This window comes from Eimeria acervulina, genomic scaffold (genome assembly GCF_000499425.1).
Source record: "Eimeria acervulina Houghton genomic scaffold, Eah_scaff2, whole genome shotgun sequence".
NCBI lineage: Eukaryota > Apicomplexa > Conoidasida > Eucoccidiorida > Eimeriidae > Eimeria > Eimeria acervulina.
Genome location: NW_013550064.1, coordinates 32,886 through 49,414, shown reverse-complemented (window position 1 = coordinate 49,414; position 16,529 = coordinate 32,886). Strand labels below are relative to the sequence as shown.

Sequence of the window (16,529 nt, the reverse complement as noted above, 5' to 3'; positions counted from 1 at the left end):
ACTCATTTGAGCCGCATCCCGTGTAGTTCTTCATTTTTGCCACCTATTCACCAGTGTTAGCCTCGCTTGCATCTCCAAACTTACCATGACCTTGACCGTTATATACGCGTGGTTCTTAAGTGCAGGTATCATTAAGTATTATTATTATATTAAAGATAGTTCGTACAGTGTTACAGGGAAAAATGAGGTGCACGGCACGCGCTTTATTTCTGCTCTGACCCAGTTTCCACCTGACTGCGTTTGATTTGACTGAGCGCCATAGAGTGCAGGTTTTTCAATCTTGTTCTTCTTACACCTTTTCAATTTGTTTTCTAAATCAAAATTAATACTTGGAATTACTTATTCACTGTGGACATGGTTCTAGAACAAGGGCTTCCCATAACAAAGAAGATTGAGCTTCGTGGGAGCGATAGCAAAGGCTGATGCCATTAACCTTCTTCCATGGATGGATGGGGTAGTGGGCGGCAACATCCTTTACTGCGTGCTTCAGGAAGCTGCGCTGTAGTCAGTAATGGGCAAGGCACATCCATATTTGCGGTAGTGAAGTACATCCATCCATTGCTCTTGTCGAAAAGTGGAGTGTTGCACTAGCTCTTACGTGTACTTTGAAACCGTGGAATAATTTGTTTTTGACCGTCTCAGTGCTTTGAGGTTTCCTTTTCCCACTGAATCTTTTGGGGGCATCCGACTGGGTATTGTCCAAGGTTGCCGCAAGCAGAGTAATCCCAATTGTGGATGCGGCCTTTCCATCTATCTGTTCCCCTTCGCAGAGTTTTGCCGGCACTGCAAAAAAGAGCCGAAAGATTTATAAAATTAAGCTCTTCTCCCAATTTGGCATTCATTCGCATTGCGCGGACTCCCGCTGGCCCCTCTGGCAGAGTGTAACTGGCAGGACAAAGCGCTCGCATACGTGGGTAGATAGCATCTGTTTATCATCTCGCATTCCCGGAAACCAATATAATAAGATTCTGAGTGCTTCATTACCTGCAAAACCACGGTCCGTAGGACTGGTTAGGCTGCAGCGGCTTCGACGAGTGGTCGGTCCCCCCACGCCTCCCAGTTAGCTAGGTACCAGGAACACCGCATGCACTGCTTCTCTCTCCAGGAAGTAAGCGAAAATGCGCATTTTAGTTTTTATAATGTAATAAAATTTATTACACGGGGGGGTAGGAAAGGCAATAGGCCCACGGGGGCGCTCCTTCGCCACGTGCTCCCCAACATGCCTGGGTCACTCACCGTCGGTCATGTTCGAAGCCTATTCTTCAATAATCTGTTACCCTTCAGCTGAAATAAAAATTTCTGAAGTTGATCTATGTATTTAATTAGACGATTTCGGCGAATCCGGCGTTTTTCTGGACTGCGCTGCCATCTTGAGGTGCTCGCAAATCGCTCGTTTAGAACACCATTCCTTTTGCCTGTACGTGCCCCCAAGGCGTGAACGGTTAAATTCTGTTTGTTTTCCCCAGCCGGTAAGTACGAGAATGCCCCCTGTGGCTGTATGCGAGTTGCTGGTGGGCGGCATGACCTGTGCTGCTTGCACGGGAGCAGTTCAAGGCAGTTTGATCAAATGCCCCGGAGTCTTCCAAGTCCAAGTGGACCTTTTAAGGGAAACTGCACGCGTTGCCTACAATAGCGAGATGATCACCCCCGCTGAACTCTGCCAGGCAGTCGAGAACCTGGGTTTCCAATCACAAGTCCTACAGATATTCGTGGCTAGCAACGCCAACCCGTCAGATGAAAGCAGCGAGGAAACCACAGCACGCACTGCAGAGCCTACCACTCCCAACGATGAGCGGAGGGAGACTTTGAAAAGGCAACTCTCTAAGGGACCGCAAGCAGATGCATGCCAAGAGGAGAAGGCGGAGCTGCGGCTCCCACAGTGCCAAGAGCCAGCGAAGCAAGCACAGGATTTCAGTGAGCTTTGGGCCATGTCAAAAGCCACTCTCCGCCTTGCAATAGCAGATCGTCAAGGTCTATCTGCCGAGTCCGCCTGTAGCACATTGAGAACCATCAAGGGAGTGCTGGGCTGTGCAGTCACCTCGTTCAGAGGTGTCGAAGCGCATTGTGCAAAGCAGCTGATGCTGACTTATAAACCCCAAGTGGTGGGGGCTCGCGAGCTGCTCCTTATGTTAGTTGCTCAAGGCTTTAGTCCGTTCATCCTCTCTGAAGACCCCCTTGAGAAGCAGGCGAGAATGCCCACCGCCGCTCGGTATTCCCTCTCGTTCGACTTGCAAACTGCAGACGTTCTCGAAGAAACGATGACAGCAGTCATGCATCCGTGCGGTGATGGAAGTGGCTCTGCTTCAGTTTCTTTGTGCTGCAGAAGGAAGCTGTTCTAGGGAACCGAAGGGATATCCTCAGATCGCTGTTGCTCTCCCTTTTGCCGGCCCTCGCTGTTGTGTGCCTCTCTGTAATGGCCAGGAGTCACCATCTCCCGCCTCCTCTTGTGTAAGCTCTGATTACAGGTCTCTGCCCAGCCAACTTGAACTGTGCGCAGTTTGAAAAGCATGCAGATACGGGCGACACTAGCGATTTCCCACAAATGGATTTCGTTCCATATCAATGAACTATTTTTTCTGAAGAAGGACTTCAGCTACTCGACAAGCTGCGAACACGCACATACACAGACACGCCGGCACACACACACACACACACACACACACACACACACACACACACACACAAACGCACACATATGGGGGAGAGAGAGAGAGGGAGACAGACAGACAGAGAGAGAGAAAGAGAGAGAGAGAGAGAGAGAGAGAGAGAGAGAGAGAGAGAGAGAGAGACAGAGACACAGACACAGACACAGACAGAGACACAGACACAGACACATATACAGACACGGACACAGACACAGACACAGACAGAGAGAAAGAAGCTGCTTCCAGGGCAAACAACGCAGTGGCCACCGTGCTGTTCCATCGTTGGGGTTGCTGTTTGCACATGCGCATGCGCTAGAATACAAACTGCTTACTGTCTTTGCTTCTCTCTGCTGCTGCTAAAGACGCGAATGCTTCCCAGGGATGCGCTTGTCGACCCTCCTGCTGCTGCTGCTGGCGACCCCTGTCCAGTTCTACGGGGGTCGCAGCTTCCACAGAGCGGCTTTGAAGGTAAAGATTCCTGTAGTTCAACTACTTTTCCTCCCTTGGAGGTGCAAGCACGCATATACAAACACTTGTGGAGGTTTGCAGCTACCCACTGCAGCAGGCAGAACATGCGGGCGCAAAAGGTGCGGGCTGCTCGCTGCAGGGCCTGCGGCATCGACAGTTCAGCATGGAATTCCTCGTGTCTCTCGGGAGCAACTTGGCCTTTTTCTACTCCGCCCTCTCGTGCATGCAGTCAGCAGCAACGAGCGTGTGGTGCCGGCCCCTGCTGTCTGCAGTGGACGTTGCAGCAGCAGCAGCAGCAAGCGCTGGAGCCCATGGCCCCGCCAGCCACAAAACAAGCCAATTTTATGAACTCTTTGAGAGGGCAGAGCCTCAGGTTTTCTTAGATACCTGTGTAATGCTTATCTGCGTCGTCCTCCTCGGCAAGGTAGGCTCCGTGAAGCGAAGCAGCCCCTCCATGTTTCTGGAGGGCATCTGGTTATGCAGGAGCAACGCACTTCAAGTGGTAGCTCCCTTCAGTCTCGCGTGTTGTGAAGAAAACCTAAACGACGTACTTTCTGATGCAGAGGAAGCTTGCCAGCATGTTTGTTCATTCTACCTGGAGGTATTTCGAATCGGTTCGGGGTTATCCACGCATGTGCATGCATGCGTATGCACTCGTGCGGTATTTACGCTGCAGTTGCTGCAGCTGCGAGCAAAGGAGCGGATTCTGGAGCAGCTCCACAGGTAGGTGTATTGCGTGATTTGGTGGGAACTGATGAAATGAGAAGTTGTTACTTGCATTTATTGCAAGGCGTTTATGCACCGGCTCTGCTGTTTCTTGACTGTGCAGCCTCCACCGCCTGCAGGCCCGCACGGTGCATTTGGTGCTGCGCTCTCCAGACGCTGCAGTTGCGCGTTGCCTGCAACAGTCTTCTCCGCAGTCTTCTTGTGCAAAAAGAGAGGAAGAGGGGGGCAGAAGCACCAGCTGCAACAACAATAGCAACAAGAACAAGAACACGAACAAGAACAACAGCAATAACAACAGGAACAACAACCACTGCTCGGGGCCCAGTGGCTTGCTGGAACTAGCAACCCTTTTTGCCGCCGACTCGTCGGACGATGTTCTGAGCCCTCCCCCCCCACCTTTGCGGTGGTGGCAGAAGGTGGCAGCTGCCTGTGGAATGCAGGCAGGAAGATATTTAAATGCTTACAACCCGCTCACTCAACCCGCTTCTTGCAGTCTTGGAGACGAAGGAGACGAGACCGCAGACGGCCGGAAGCCCTCCTCCTGCTGCAGCAAAAGGGCAGATCTCTTACAACGAAAGAAAATAGCAGAAGCATCAAAAGCAGAAGACGCAGCGAGGAAGACTGCGGATGAAGTCATCATCAGCGCAGAGTTGCTGCAAGCGGGGGACGTGGTGAGGGTCCCGCCCCAGGAAGTGTTGCCAGCTGACGGAATTCTACTGGTAATACACCTCCAAACCCTAAACCCTAAACTAAAGACCCTAAGGCAGAAACTTTAAGGCAGAAATCGGGAAGCCATAGACCGAAGACCGTAAACCCTAGACCCTAAGCTGGTTTAAATGCCAGTAGGTGCTGAAGGCTTGCAGTCGCGCTGCCCTCCGTTGCTTTCAATGAATATGAAGACAGCTTAAAGCCCAGCTAAAAGGCAGCACCTGCACGTGTGCTGCTGCTTTTTGTCTCCTGTGGCACCGTGTTTGCCCTTCGCTTGCACTGTACAGTCACAGTTTCCGTTGCGATGTATTTGTGGGGTGTGTCTTTTGCTTGTCTTCTGCCTCTCGCGCTAGCCTTTTGTGTCCCTCATCAAACCCGCTTGCCTGTCACTTACTGTTCGTTTGCCTCTTATAAATACTGCGTATTTTTCATTTGGCCCTTATAGATCCTGCCTGCCCTTCGTGCGTCTCAAGTTTTTTTGTTGGTTTTTCTCTGTACTGACAGTTTGAATCTTCAGGATTCTGCTTGTTGTTTTTCTCTCCATCATGGGAGACATATGCACAAAGGGAGAGATAGCAGGACACAGATAGACAGAGGAGATGCGTGACAACACGAAGACAGACGACAAGAGACAGAGAGACCGTAGAGACACTTATCTTCACGAAGACAGACAGCCAGAGACAGACAGACAGAGGAGAGAAGTGCATAAACGAAGACAGAGTGGGAGACAGAGACAGAGTAGGCTCATGTATACACGAAGACAGACAACAGGAGGGAGGCACAAAGGTGTTTCTCTATCAGCTGCTGCATGCAGGCTCCCCAGGTACTCCACGTTGACGAACGCCTAGTTTCAGGAGAGGGACGAGGGATCTGCAAGCTGGCAGGACAGCGAGTCATTGGGGGCAGCAGGAACGCCTCGCATGCAGATGCCTTCATTCAAGTGCAGGTGGTTCGTCTTCAGTTCAAATCCGCGAAACAAACCACTTTAACCCAAGGCCTTAACAAACACAGCAGCAGTACGGCAAATGAGGGGCCCCTCCATCTCAACAGGGCCCTCAGAGGTTCATGCGGAGTTTCCAAATGACCTTAGGACGAGACTCAAAGAGGGAGCACGCAGGAAAATACCTTCTGTTGCTGCTGCTTCTTCTGGTGCTGCCGTGGATGCAGGTCGGCGATGCTTCCGTACTGCAGACGTTGCTGCGACTAGTGCAGACGGGGCAGCAGCAGCAACAGCCGCTGCAGAAGGCTGCCGAGAAGTTTGCTGCTTACTTCATCCCTATCGTGTTGTGCATCACTGCTACAGCAGCAATTGTTTGGGCCGTGAGAGTCTTCGCTACAGCAGACACGCTTCCGCTGTCTCCCCTGCAGCAGATACGGCAGCGCTTGCTGGAACTGGAACTCAGGGAGGGCTTATCAGGCAGCCAGGTGCAGCAGCAGTTGCAGCAACAGCTGCAGCAGCAGCAGCATTTCGAATCCCACGGGAATTTCTTAACAGCAGCTGGTCCACTGCGCTCCGCCCCCACCTCCTCACCTGTAGAGGCCCCTCCTGTCTCTTCGCACGCAGCAGCTGCAGCTGCTGCTGCATGCCGCCTCTCCAATTGGGTGTTGACTTGGGACAGCCTGTTGTTTGCTTTGCGTTTCGGTGTGGCCGTCTGCTGTGCTGCCTGCCCGTGCGCTATCGGGCTCGCTGCTCCTGCTGCTGTGGCGGCCGCCACTGCGGCAGCAGCAGCACGAGGAGTCTTCTTTAAAACCGGAAAAGCCCTCGAAGCCGCAGCAAACGTGAACTGTCTCGTCGTTGATAAGACAGGAACCCTCACCACCGGCGACCTGCGAGTGAGTGCGACTGGCAAGGCCCGCGGCAGGGGCGGCCAACTGGACTGGCTAGCTACGGCTAGCCAGCAACCAGCTGACAAGCAATCTAGCTAGCCAACAACTAACTGAGTACCAGCATAGCTAGCCAGCAACTAGCGCACTTTCTATCCAGCTAGCAGGCAGCTAGATGACTGCAAATCTACCTATCTACCAAGCCAGCTACCTGCCGCACCAGCTAGCCACCAAGCGAGCTAGCTACCAAGCCAAGTCGTAGTCACCGCTGCTGTGGCCCCGCTGCGGCCGAGGCTGCAGCTACCTTGAGGGCTCCCCTAAACATTGCAGATGAACCCTCATCGCCTTACTGTCACCTCGCCTTGTTGCTTATGCGTCTGCGAGCAGGCGGCTGCATGCGTGTTGCACATTAAACATCTGGAGCAGCTTCTGCTGCCGGCAATGGAGAGGAGCACCAACGCCCTCAAGGCTTTCGTACCCCATTGCAAGACAAACAGCGACACCTGCGGGAGCGCGAGTAGCGCCAGTGGGGCCACTAACGATATCAAGAGAGCCGTGTGCTGCAGAAGCAGCAGCAGCACAAGCACTCCCCGCAGCAGCAACACAAGGACCAGCGAAAGCTTACCATCACCTTCCGACAGCATCAGCGGCTCTGTGGCCTCCGAGTCCATCATCAGTCTTGAAGTCGCCGCTCCTCCTTCAGCCGACACCGTTGCAGCTGGAGAAGACAGATTCTCCCCCCCTCCTTGCTGCAGAAGGCAACCTCAAGGCAGTAGCGGCAGTCTTGAGAGGAACTGTGGTGCTCCCCTTGCCTTTTGCAGACTCGATGCACTTTGGGAGGCGCCAGAAGAAAACAGCAGTAGCAGCTGCTGCAGCAGCACCTCCAGCAGTAGCACCATCCCCTGCAGCAGCAGCACCTCCTGCAGCAGCAACGGGTCTGCGCATGCGAATTTGGAGCGTGAGAGCTCTCCCAAGTGTTCCACCTGGCACAACAACAGCAGCAACAGCAGCAGCAGTGCGGGTGTGTACGAAGCTGAGGACTTGCGAGGGGAGTCTGTGGCGTCTGCTGCAACGGGCTGCTTCCTTTGGGCTTTGAGCTCTCTGGAGCAGGGAAGCAGCCACTCGGTAGGGGAGGCCCTGGTGCAAGCGTACGACAGGTGGCGGCGGCTGCATCAGCAGCGGGCTGTTGTGAATGCCTCTGAGAGCCGCGAGGGTTTGGGTGTCTGGGCAGCAACTGCTGCTGTGCGGTGCCTGCCGCCGCCTCAGTCTTGTGAACAGCCTCAGCTGCTGTCTCGGGGTATTGAGGGGTATATCCAAACAAGAGATAACCTCCGCCTGCGTCTGCGCGTCTCTGCAACTTCACCAGAAGACGGTGTGTTGTGTTTAAATTTTTGTTTTTTCTTGCTGCTGCCTGAATCCGCCTGGAGTGCAGGCAAAGGGAGAGGAGTGTCCAGTCGAGGCCTCCACCAGGCAGAGGCTGCCTTTTGGTGTCTGTCTTTGTTGCGCACGTGCTGCAGAGAAACGAAACAACAACGATGATACCTCTCCACAAAAAGAAAAACTTGGGGCAGAAGAAACACTACAGCTGCAGGTACACCCGAGCAACGAGCTACAGCTTCCGGCAGCTGCATATGCTTCAAATCAATTGCTTAGGCAGTACATATGCCACAACATTCTTGCAACGCTTATGCATAAATGTAAATGCATACACACTTTCTGAATGCGTGTTGGAGTATGCGCGCTCCTGCCTATATATATATATATATATATATACATATACCTACAGACATTTGAAAGGCGTCTCGTGTTTTACGCCCTCTCTCTATCCTATTGCCTGTGTGGACAATGCTTGCCGCTTGGCTCTGGTTCCTTCTTGGTTGGAAGGTTTATTTGTGTTCTTATTTCGTAGCGGCTTTACGCCTGTGTCTATCTTCAATGAGGAGAAGCGACTCACAGCACAGAGAGACACAGACAGCGTAACACCCTCTTTAGCAAGTCTGTTATCGGAAGCATGCGTGCAAGGACTGCTGCACTGTGTTGTGTGCGCCAGGAGTGGACCACTTGGCACGAGCTTCACTGCGGACCAGTGGTCCACTTGCATGCGTATGTGGCTGCTGATGGCGAGAGTTGCGGGGTTTCTTTGGGGACGGGATGGGTGTGGTTGGGGTCGGTGGCTCTCCAGGATGAAATTAAAGAGGAGACAAAACTTGCAGTACAGTACCTGCGTAAATGCCTCGGTTTCTCTATCTTCATGTGCACTGGCGACAACCCAAGGACAGCCTCCCGCGTGGGGGCTGCGCTCAACATCCCCGAGGAGTGCGTCGTGTCTCAGCAGACACCAGAGGACAAAGTGCGCTTTCTCCGTTCTCTAGCGAAGACAGACACCCCACAGATTGCCACCAGCCCTACCGTCACCAGCGGCAACAGCAGCAGCACGACTGCGCTGCTTAGGAGGGAGAGGGAGGAACCACCAGTCTGCTGCATGGTGGGGGACGGGTTGAATGATTCTCCCGCTTTAGCCGAGGCTGCCTTAGGGGTGGCCTTTGGAGTGGGCAATGCGCTGCCGCTGGCAGCTGCTGCAGTGGCGGTAGGGGGACGCAGCTGGACGGAGCTCGTTGATCTTTTCCGCATAGCGCGGCAGACACGCAACATCATTTGGTGGTAAGAAGGCTTCAGGGTTTAGGGTTTAGTGCTGGAGGGCTGCTTCGTGAGCTGTAAAAGGACTCCCTCATAGTGCAGCCACCAAGTTAGGCAACCTTACGGCGTTTGGGGTATGGGAATTGAAGCAAACTTCAGCAAAGGACTCTCCTTTGCTGCCGTTGCTGCATGCAGCAGAAGACGCCCCTTGTGCTTGTGTCCTTCTTTACAGGAATCTTCTGTGGGCCTGTGTTTTTAACCTGGTTTCGGTGCCGCTTGCTGCTGGAGTGGCGTACCCTACGGTGTCTCTACATCCTGCTGCAGCAGCGGCAGCCATGGCCTGCAGCTGCTTGCTGGTGCTGCTGAATGCACAGCGCCTGACTCGATTCAAGGAGACAACTGCGGAGGATATGGCACGCGAGCTTGCCAAGGCAGCTACTACTGAGACAGAGACTGAAAAAGAAAGAGAAGAACACGCAGAAAAGTCCCCTCAAAGCGCCACCTCACTGCAGCTGCAAGATGAAGAAGAAACCTGTCCTCCTTTTGCTCACGCCTTCGGAGAAGACCTCCTATCGCTTTCTTCTGCTGATACTCTTGCTGCGGCGAGCTGCTGCCAGCAAGAAACAGCTCAGTCGCACTGCATCAGACCTCTTGATCTGCCCTTGAGAAAACCAGACGGGACCTTCTTCGAGTTCTCGGACTTTGAAAATTAAAATATAGGCAGCGGCAAACGCATTATTAACACGTGCCCATCCTTGGCACCTCTCAACCGGTCTTTACTGAGCAAAATGCCTAAGTTTGAAAGTGCTCAACTTGCAATAACTGCATCCGTCCAAGCAAAACTAACAAATCCTCTACTGCACTACTTTTTAGATAGTGTTTCTGTGCTCCTTACAAAGCCAAATATTGCAGGGGAACATAACAACGGCTTGCGAATGCTTTCTAGTTTGTCGTTCTAAGGTCTCTCCGCTATAGTGGCGCCCTCCGATGCGTTCTGCTTGCTCCTCATTAGGAAGCTAAGCGGATCTCTTGCAGTTACACTCGGTAAAGACAGAATTCGCTGAGCCTCCCCTCAAGCTCGAACCTTCCTCTTCTCGCCTCGGCCGTCTAGGGGCTGAACACCCCTAAACGGGTTGCGCCAGTTTTCGTGTTTTGCTCACAAAACGCAGAAACTGCAAACAATAGTCAGTAGATAAATGCGAGCTTTCCGTTCCAGGGGCGTAACTAGCGCTTAGGGCACAGGTGTCCTAGTGAATACGTAGGAGAGAGATGAGGAACGTGCTTTGGCTGCGCAACAGGTACTGGCGTTCCGAGCGCGTTGTTGCTGAACCGGCCTCAAATATAGTGCTGCTTCCACTATGCTTCGTCTTCGCCGCAGTTCCTTAACGCCCATAGGCTCTCCCACGCGGCGGCACACGAATCCAGTCACGCTCTGCATCAGAGTGTAACCTTAGCTGATCTGCACAGATTTTCTTCTAAGCAACAAAGGCACATGCAGCTTGCTTGTGCTTTCTTGTTTGCTCTTTGTTTGTTCTGAAATAGAAGTTCTCTATTTTGTTACCCCTTGGAGGAGTCGTAGAACGGTTCACTGCTCACCTGCCGAGCCAGCAGCGACGACGGACTGCTCTGCTGCATGCAAACACACTGAGGCGTGCATTGCATCCTTGTTTGCAGCATTTTCGCCCTTAGTGCTTCATTTTCATATATTTAGCCGCTGTTTGAGGACTCTGGCTGCTCCTAGAAGCAGAGATCGCGCACGGCGGCGTTTTTGCATTTCGAGTGGTTCCCGAGCACTGGCTGCCTGGTAACTCCGAATGCGAAGGCAGCGCGGATATTTCCTCTGAAATAAAGTACTTTAAATTGATTAAGCTGTACTTAATAAAGGAGAAAACTACTTTTTGTTCATAAAGAGCCCCTGTTCTGCCCACAATGGACCCCGACACTGCCGCCGTGTTTCAGCGTTTGAAAGAAGAGGATCCGAGTAATAGGCGCTGCCTGGAGTGCGGTGAGTCGTTGACTTTGTTTGAATATATTTCTCTGCGCGGCTCTGTTATCTACTGTAGCTATGTTTCCCTTTTTCTTTACTCTTTTTCTCGCTCTAGCGGCTGCCGCCGCTGCCGACGTCGAACTAACGGTTCCTTAGGAAAGTAGACTTTTGACTTCTTTCCGCTGTTTTTGCTGTATTTCCTCTGCTGCAGATTCACCAGAGCCCCAGTGGTGCGCACTTTCCTATGGCGCTTTCGTCTGCCTCCACTGTTCCGGCCTGCACAGGCGAGTAGCACGTGCTCGTTTCACTTCTATATGTAGCTTACTATCTCGTTTTTGACTTTTGATTGACACAATAGGCTTAACACAAAGGCAGACACCCGAATGCTACACACAACTAGGGCCGCACAGGCCTCTACTTGCAATATATATGGGAGGGTTGCTCTGAGGGGAGCGGCGGTTCCTCCTGTTGCGTTTGTTGTATTGCTGCTGTTTCTGCTTGTATTGCTGCTGCTGCTGCTGCATGCACTGCTGCTGTTGCTTGTACTACTTTTGCGGCTGTTGCAGAGGCCTGGGCGTTCATTTGAGTTTTGTGCGGAGTAGCACAATGGACGCGTGGCAGCCGCAGCAGCTAAAGCTGATGGAGTGCGGCGGCAATGCTAAATGCAAGAACTTCTTTATTGAATATGTACGGCTCCTCAGATCCTCACAGTACCTTCTTTGCTGCACACTGGATACTGTACAGCTTGCTGCACTGCTCTACCTGCTGCTGCTGCCTCCCGAGTCACTATCATTGTTGTTTCCGGTGCTTTGCGTGTTTAAGACTCTCCCGTCTCCCCTTTGCCTCCAGTTCAATGTCTGCTCCTTTCGGCTCCGCTATTGTTTTGCTGCTGTTTCGTTTGCGGGTCGTGCTCGCTCTGCTGTGCTGCTGCTTCTGTTGCTGCTTCTGTTGCCGTTTCCGCTGCTGCTGCTGTTGCTGCTAATATGGAACGGAAGACACTCCTTTTTTGTTGCAGGGAGTTTGGGATATGCCTCTTAAAGAGCGATATGCAACGAAGGCAGCGGCTTATTACAGGGCTCTGCTGCGCTCCGCTGCAGAGCCGTCTGTTCCTGCGCCGCCGCCATTGGACCGCGAAGCAGCAGCAGAACCCGATGCAGCAGCAGCTGCTTCTCCTCCTTACTCCTCCCTGTCTTCTATCCGTTCTCTGGGGTCTCGTCCTCTAGATCAGCAGCAGCAGCAGCAGGATGCCGCCAGGGAGGAGGACGGCTTCATTGCTTCCCTGCAGCAGCAGGCAGCCGCTGCTTCTGCTGCAGCAGCAGCTGCTGCTGCAACAGTCAGCAGCACAGGGGGAGCAGCTATAGATACGGCTCTCCAGAGTGTCTCTTCCTTCGTATCAGGCGCAAAAGAATACACTACGAAAACCATTGAAGCTGCAGGGGAATCCGGCATTATTGAAAAGGCTAAAGGCGGATTCCAGACTGTACGTAACCCTCAGCACCAGCAGCAGCAACAACAGCAGCAACAGCAACAGCAGCAGCAGCAGCAACAGCAGCATCAGAAGAGAAAGCAGTTTGCTGGCATGTTTGGCAATGAGCGGGCGCTTCCGCGTAGACTCTGCTGTGCCAGATGGCGCTGCTAGTGCTGCAACTGCTGCTAGTGCTGCAACTGCTGCTGCTTCTGGTGCAACTACTGCTGCTGCTGCTCCTCGTATTACTGCTACTGCATACATACACAAATTTATATGAATTATATATATGCATATTATATATATGCATATTTAGATTGGAGCTTGTGATTGTGCTTGCGCTTGACCTGCAGGGCAGCGAGTGGATTGCGCAGCAATCGAGGAAAATCTCCACAACTTTCAGTGCGGCCGCCTTTGGCCATTGTTGTTGCTGTTACTGCTGTTGTTGTTGTTGCTGCTGCTGCTGGTGCTGTGCGTGCTGCTGTGTGGTTGCCGGTGCGCATCGCGTCTGGGCGTTTTCTCTTTCTTCTGTTTGCAGCGGGCGGCGACGCGAACAGCAGCAGCAGCAGCCCTTCTTCCTCTCCCTCTGCAGAGCAGCAGCAGCAGCAGCAGCAAGAAGACCCACAGCGCGGCAGCAGCGGAGTGCTGCAGTCTGTGCGCGAGCTGACGCGCCGCTCCATCTCAAATGTTACTCAAGTTGTTCGTAGCGGCAGCAGCAACAGCAACAGCCCCGGCGCAGCAGAAGGGGGTAGCGTACTTGACAAGGCCAGAGAGAGCCTCAGCTCAGTGAGATGCTTTGCGCTGCTCTTGCTGTTGGTGCTGCTGCTGTTGTTGCTGCTGCTGCTGCTGGCGACGCAGTCCGTGCTTCTCCTGTTGGTGCTGTTGCGCAAGCTGCTGCTGCTGATGGCGAGGCCGCTGGAACAGCACGTTGCTACGCTTCGTTGTAAAGAAGTGCATTACATCTGCTGCTGCTGTTGATGCTGTTGCTCCTGCTGCTGCTGCTGTTGCTTCTGCAATGTTTTCAGTTAACGGCTGTTGCTGCTGGTTGGCTGCAGCCAGCAGAGGTTCCGCCTCCTGCATGCGGTGAGCATATCAAGTACTGTTGTAGATACAGCTACATACAAATATATAAAGATGAATACGTTATAAATATGCAGAAATATATTTAATTAATTGTGCTGTTCTAATGTGGTATGGCATACACATCGCATGCCCATCGCGTTGCATGCAGCAAGACGCACACGAATCAAATTAGTTAAGCTGCTTCTGTGGCTGCTGCCTTTTCTGCTGCTGCTACTGTGGCTGTCGCTTCTTCCACTGCTGTTGCTGTTGCTTCTGCTGCTGCTGCAGCATTCAACAACGCAGGTGTCAGCGCATTCTGGCGTCGTTACTGTTGCTGCTGTTGCGGCTGCTGCTGGTACTACTGTTGCTTCTGCTGGCGTTGCTGCCGTTCGTGCTGCTGCTGCTTCTTAGGTAGCTACTGCTGCTTCTTCTGGGTGTATGTGCAGATGCGCCGAACGGCGAGGGATCAGCTGATGCGGGTGCTGATAAGTTCTTGTAGTGTATGGCATTTGTCTTCTTCTCTGGAAAGCTCAAACACAAATCCCTTGCTCTAAACCCTAGGCCCTACCCCTGAGGAGCGTCCAGTGGCTAGCCGCTGGCTAGCTGCTCCAAGCCGCCAGCTAGCTGTAGCTAGCCACCAACTAGCCAGCTGCCTATTGGCTGCCCACTGCGCTTTCAGTGCTAACGAGGGGAATTTATATTTTCACGAACACTCCGGAAAACTCAACGTACACCTCAACAAATGCTGCGATACTCCGCATGCGCTTCAACTGGATGCAAACATGCATATAAAATCTATATTTTTTCGGAAATATATTTATTTTATAATACGTACACATATGCGCAGATATTATATATATATATATATATATAAAGCATATCCATACAACTCCGCCTGCATGTATATAGGAAATTTGCTCGCATTAGAGAGCCTCATTAGAGTTTCAAGAGAAGGTAATATTGAAATTGGGTTGACGCGTTGGGGGTGGCGTTCTGCACTGTGAAGGTTTCCCTACCCCTCTGCAACCTGAGGGTTCTTCCGCTTAAAAAAAACAAAACATCCGGCTATACACGCGCTAGGGCTGGCTAGCTGGCTGGTTGGTTAGCTAGCCGGCTGTCTGGCTAGCTAGCTGGAAATCTGGCTAGCTGGTTAGCTAGCTAGCTGGCTGGCTAGCTGGCTGGGCTATATAAGCTCGCTAGCTAGCTAGCGACACACATTCTGCTCTTTCTAGTTGTGCCGGAGGCTAGCTGAATAGCTGTTCTGGTGGGCAGCTGGGCTGTGGGGCGACAGGTGGCTAGCTAGCTAGCTAGCTAGCTCGTTGGCTAGCTATCCAGCTAGCTAGCTAGCGAGATATCAGAGGGCAGCTTGAAATCCCCATAGTTCGTTGTAGAGGAGCGCCTCCAGCCTCTGCAAGACATCCTTGTCTGGGAAATGTTTGAGGGGGTGCTCCCTTTCTGCAGCAACACCGTCTATGGCATGCAGCAGCAACAGCAGCCCCTGCTGCAGCTGCTGCAGCGCCGCCTGCGGGTCTCCTTCGCGTATATACAGGGGCAGTTCTCCTTGAGGTGTACATACAGTTGAACGCGCACCCCTTGCAACGACGCGGTGCAGCAGCGGAGTTGCTGTTAGCCGCGAGATGAGCAGCAGCAGCAGCGCAGCAAACCCCGCAGCAGCAGAGATGGAGCGCAGCACTTCGGCTTTAAAGGATTTCTCTTGAAGCTCCTCCATTAAAGAAGAGACAGGAGGTAAAGAAAGCGAAAGAATTGTACGCCCTGCTGCTGTGTTTTCTATGGGCAGCAGACGCGCCACCTCCTGCAGCTTCCGCACACGCAAACAATATACTCCCTGCTGCTGCTGCTGCAGCTCTGCTGCTGCACCCACCAGACGGCCTTTGCTGCTGCGGTACCGCAGCAGCAAACTCTGCACCTTCTTGCTCAGATGCTGCAGCTGCTGCCGCCACATGCTGCATACACAACTCAAACCATCCAGCAGCAACAACTCCACGCTGCAGGGCGCCCCGTTCTCGTTCATACTCCCCACCTTACTGCTGCTGCTGCTGCTGCTGCTGCTGCTGGTGATGGCATGGCCGCTGCTGTTGGTAGGGCTGCTGCAGCTGATAGTGCTGCTGCTGCTGCTAGTGCTGCTGCTGCTGCTGATTGTCTGATTCCTCTTCTCGTCGCCCTCACAGCCTTCTCGCTCGGGCGAAGCAGCAGCAGCAGCAGCAACAGCAGCAGCAGCTGCTGCTGTTGCTGCTGCTGCTGTTTTGTCGGCTTGGACAGTAATGTACTGCGTGGCAGCAGCAGCTGCTGCTGCTGCTGTCGGGGTCCTGCAGCTGGCGCGTGAGGCAGCAGCAGCGCTCAGCTGTAACTCCAGCTGCTTCTCTAATTCTAAACGCTGCTGCTGCAGCTTCTTCAGCTGCTGCTGCTTTTGCTGCAGCAGCTGCGATCGCCGCAGCAAAGTTGAGAGCATCTCAACCGTGGAGGTGGGGACAGTCTTTGCTGCTGTTCTGGATGCTCGGCTTGCTGCCTCTGCTGTTGCTGCTGCTGCTGCGGGTGATGCTGCTCCTGCTGCAGGCGCTGCTGCGGGTGCTGCTGTTGCTGCTGCACCTGCTCCAGGAACTGCTTCTGCTGCTGCTGTTGCGGGCGGTGGTGCAGAGCGTGCAGCAGCAGAAACAGCAGCAGTTGATAAGCTAAAAGGAAGGCTGCCGCTACTCACAAGACCGGCCCAGAAACCTTGCCTAGGCTGCTGTTGCTGCTGCTGCTGTTGCTGCGGCTGCCTCTCCAGATTCTGCTGCTGGTGATGTTCCAAATTTCGCTGCTGTAAATCCTCCTGTTGCGCTAACTGCTGCTGCTGAGGGAAAGCTGCTGCTGCTGCTGCAGTTGCCAAGCCCCTGCTGCTGAAATCACCCTCATCCGTATCACTGGACGAGTCGTAGCCGCTGCTAATGCTGCTGCTGCAGCCTGTGCTGCTGCCGCCATCCATTTCGTGCTGCTGCTGCTGCTGCTG

The 16,529-nt window shown here is 53.1% G+C and overlaps 3 protein-coding genes across 3 annotated transcripts; 2 read left to right on the top strand and 1 right to left on the bottom strand.

The window, feature by feature from the left end:
* Positions 1 to 1,481: 1,481 nt before the first annotated feature.
* EAH_00000500 (copper-transporting ATPase 1, putative) lies at positions 1,482 to 9,721 on the top strand (the record flags this gene model as incomplete). Its single annotated transcript, XM_013396694.1, has 11 exons — positions 1,482 to 2,283; positions 3,025 to 3,113; positions 3,253 to 3,537; positions 3,790 to 3,836; positions 3,943 to 4,558; positions 5,362 to 5,496; positions 5,715 to 6,380; positions 6,759 to 7,743; positions 7,889 to 7,962; positions 8,422 to 9,032; positions 9,241 to 9,721. 11 exons carry the CDS (start codon positions 1,482 to 1,484, stop codon positions 9,719 to 9,721), a joined length of 4,791 nt encoding a protein of 1,596 aa, XP_013252148.1.
* Positions 9,722 to 10,937: 1,216 nt separating this feature from the next.
* Positions 10,938 to 14,021, top strand: EAH_00000490 (ARF1-directed GTPase-activating protein, putative; the record flags this gene model as incomplete). The annotated part of the gene is made up of 7 exons (XM_013396693.1): positions 10,938 to 11,013; positions 11,207 to 11,222; positions 11,562 to 11,682; positions 12,011 to 12,602; positions 12,999 to 13,246; positions 13,486 to 13,543; positions 13,969 to 14,021. 7 exons carry the CDS (start codon positions 10,938 to 10,940, stop codon positions 14,019 to 14,021), a joined length of 1,164 nt encoding a protein of 387 aa, XP_013252147.1.
* An 855-nt stretch (positions 14,022 to 14,876) lies between these two features.
* EAH_00000480 (hypothetical protein, conserved) lies at positions 14,877 to 16,505 on the bottom strand (the record flags this gene model as incomplete). The annotated part of the gene is made up of 1 exon (XM_013396692.1): positions 14,877 to 16,505. One exon carries the CDS (start codon positions 16,503 to 16,505, stop codon positions 14,877 to 14,879), a length of 1,629 nt encoding a protein of 542 aa, XP_013252146.1.
* Positions 16,506 to 16,529: the final 24 nt, after the last annotated feature.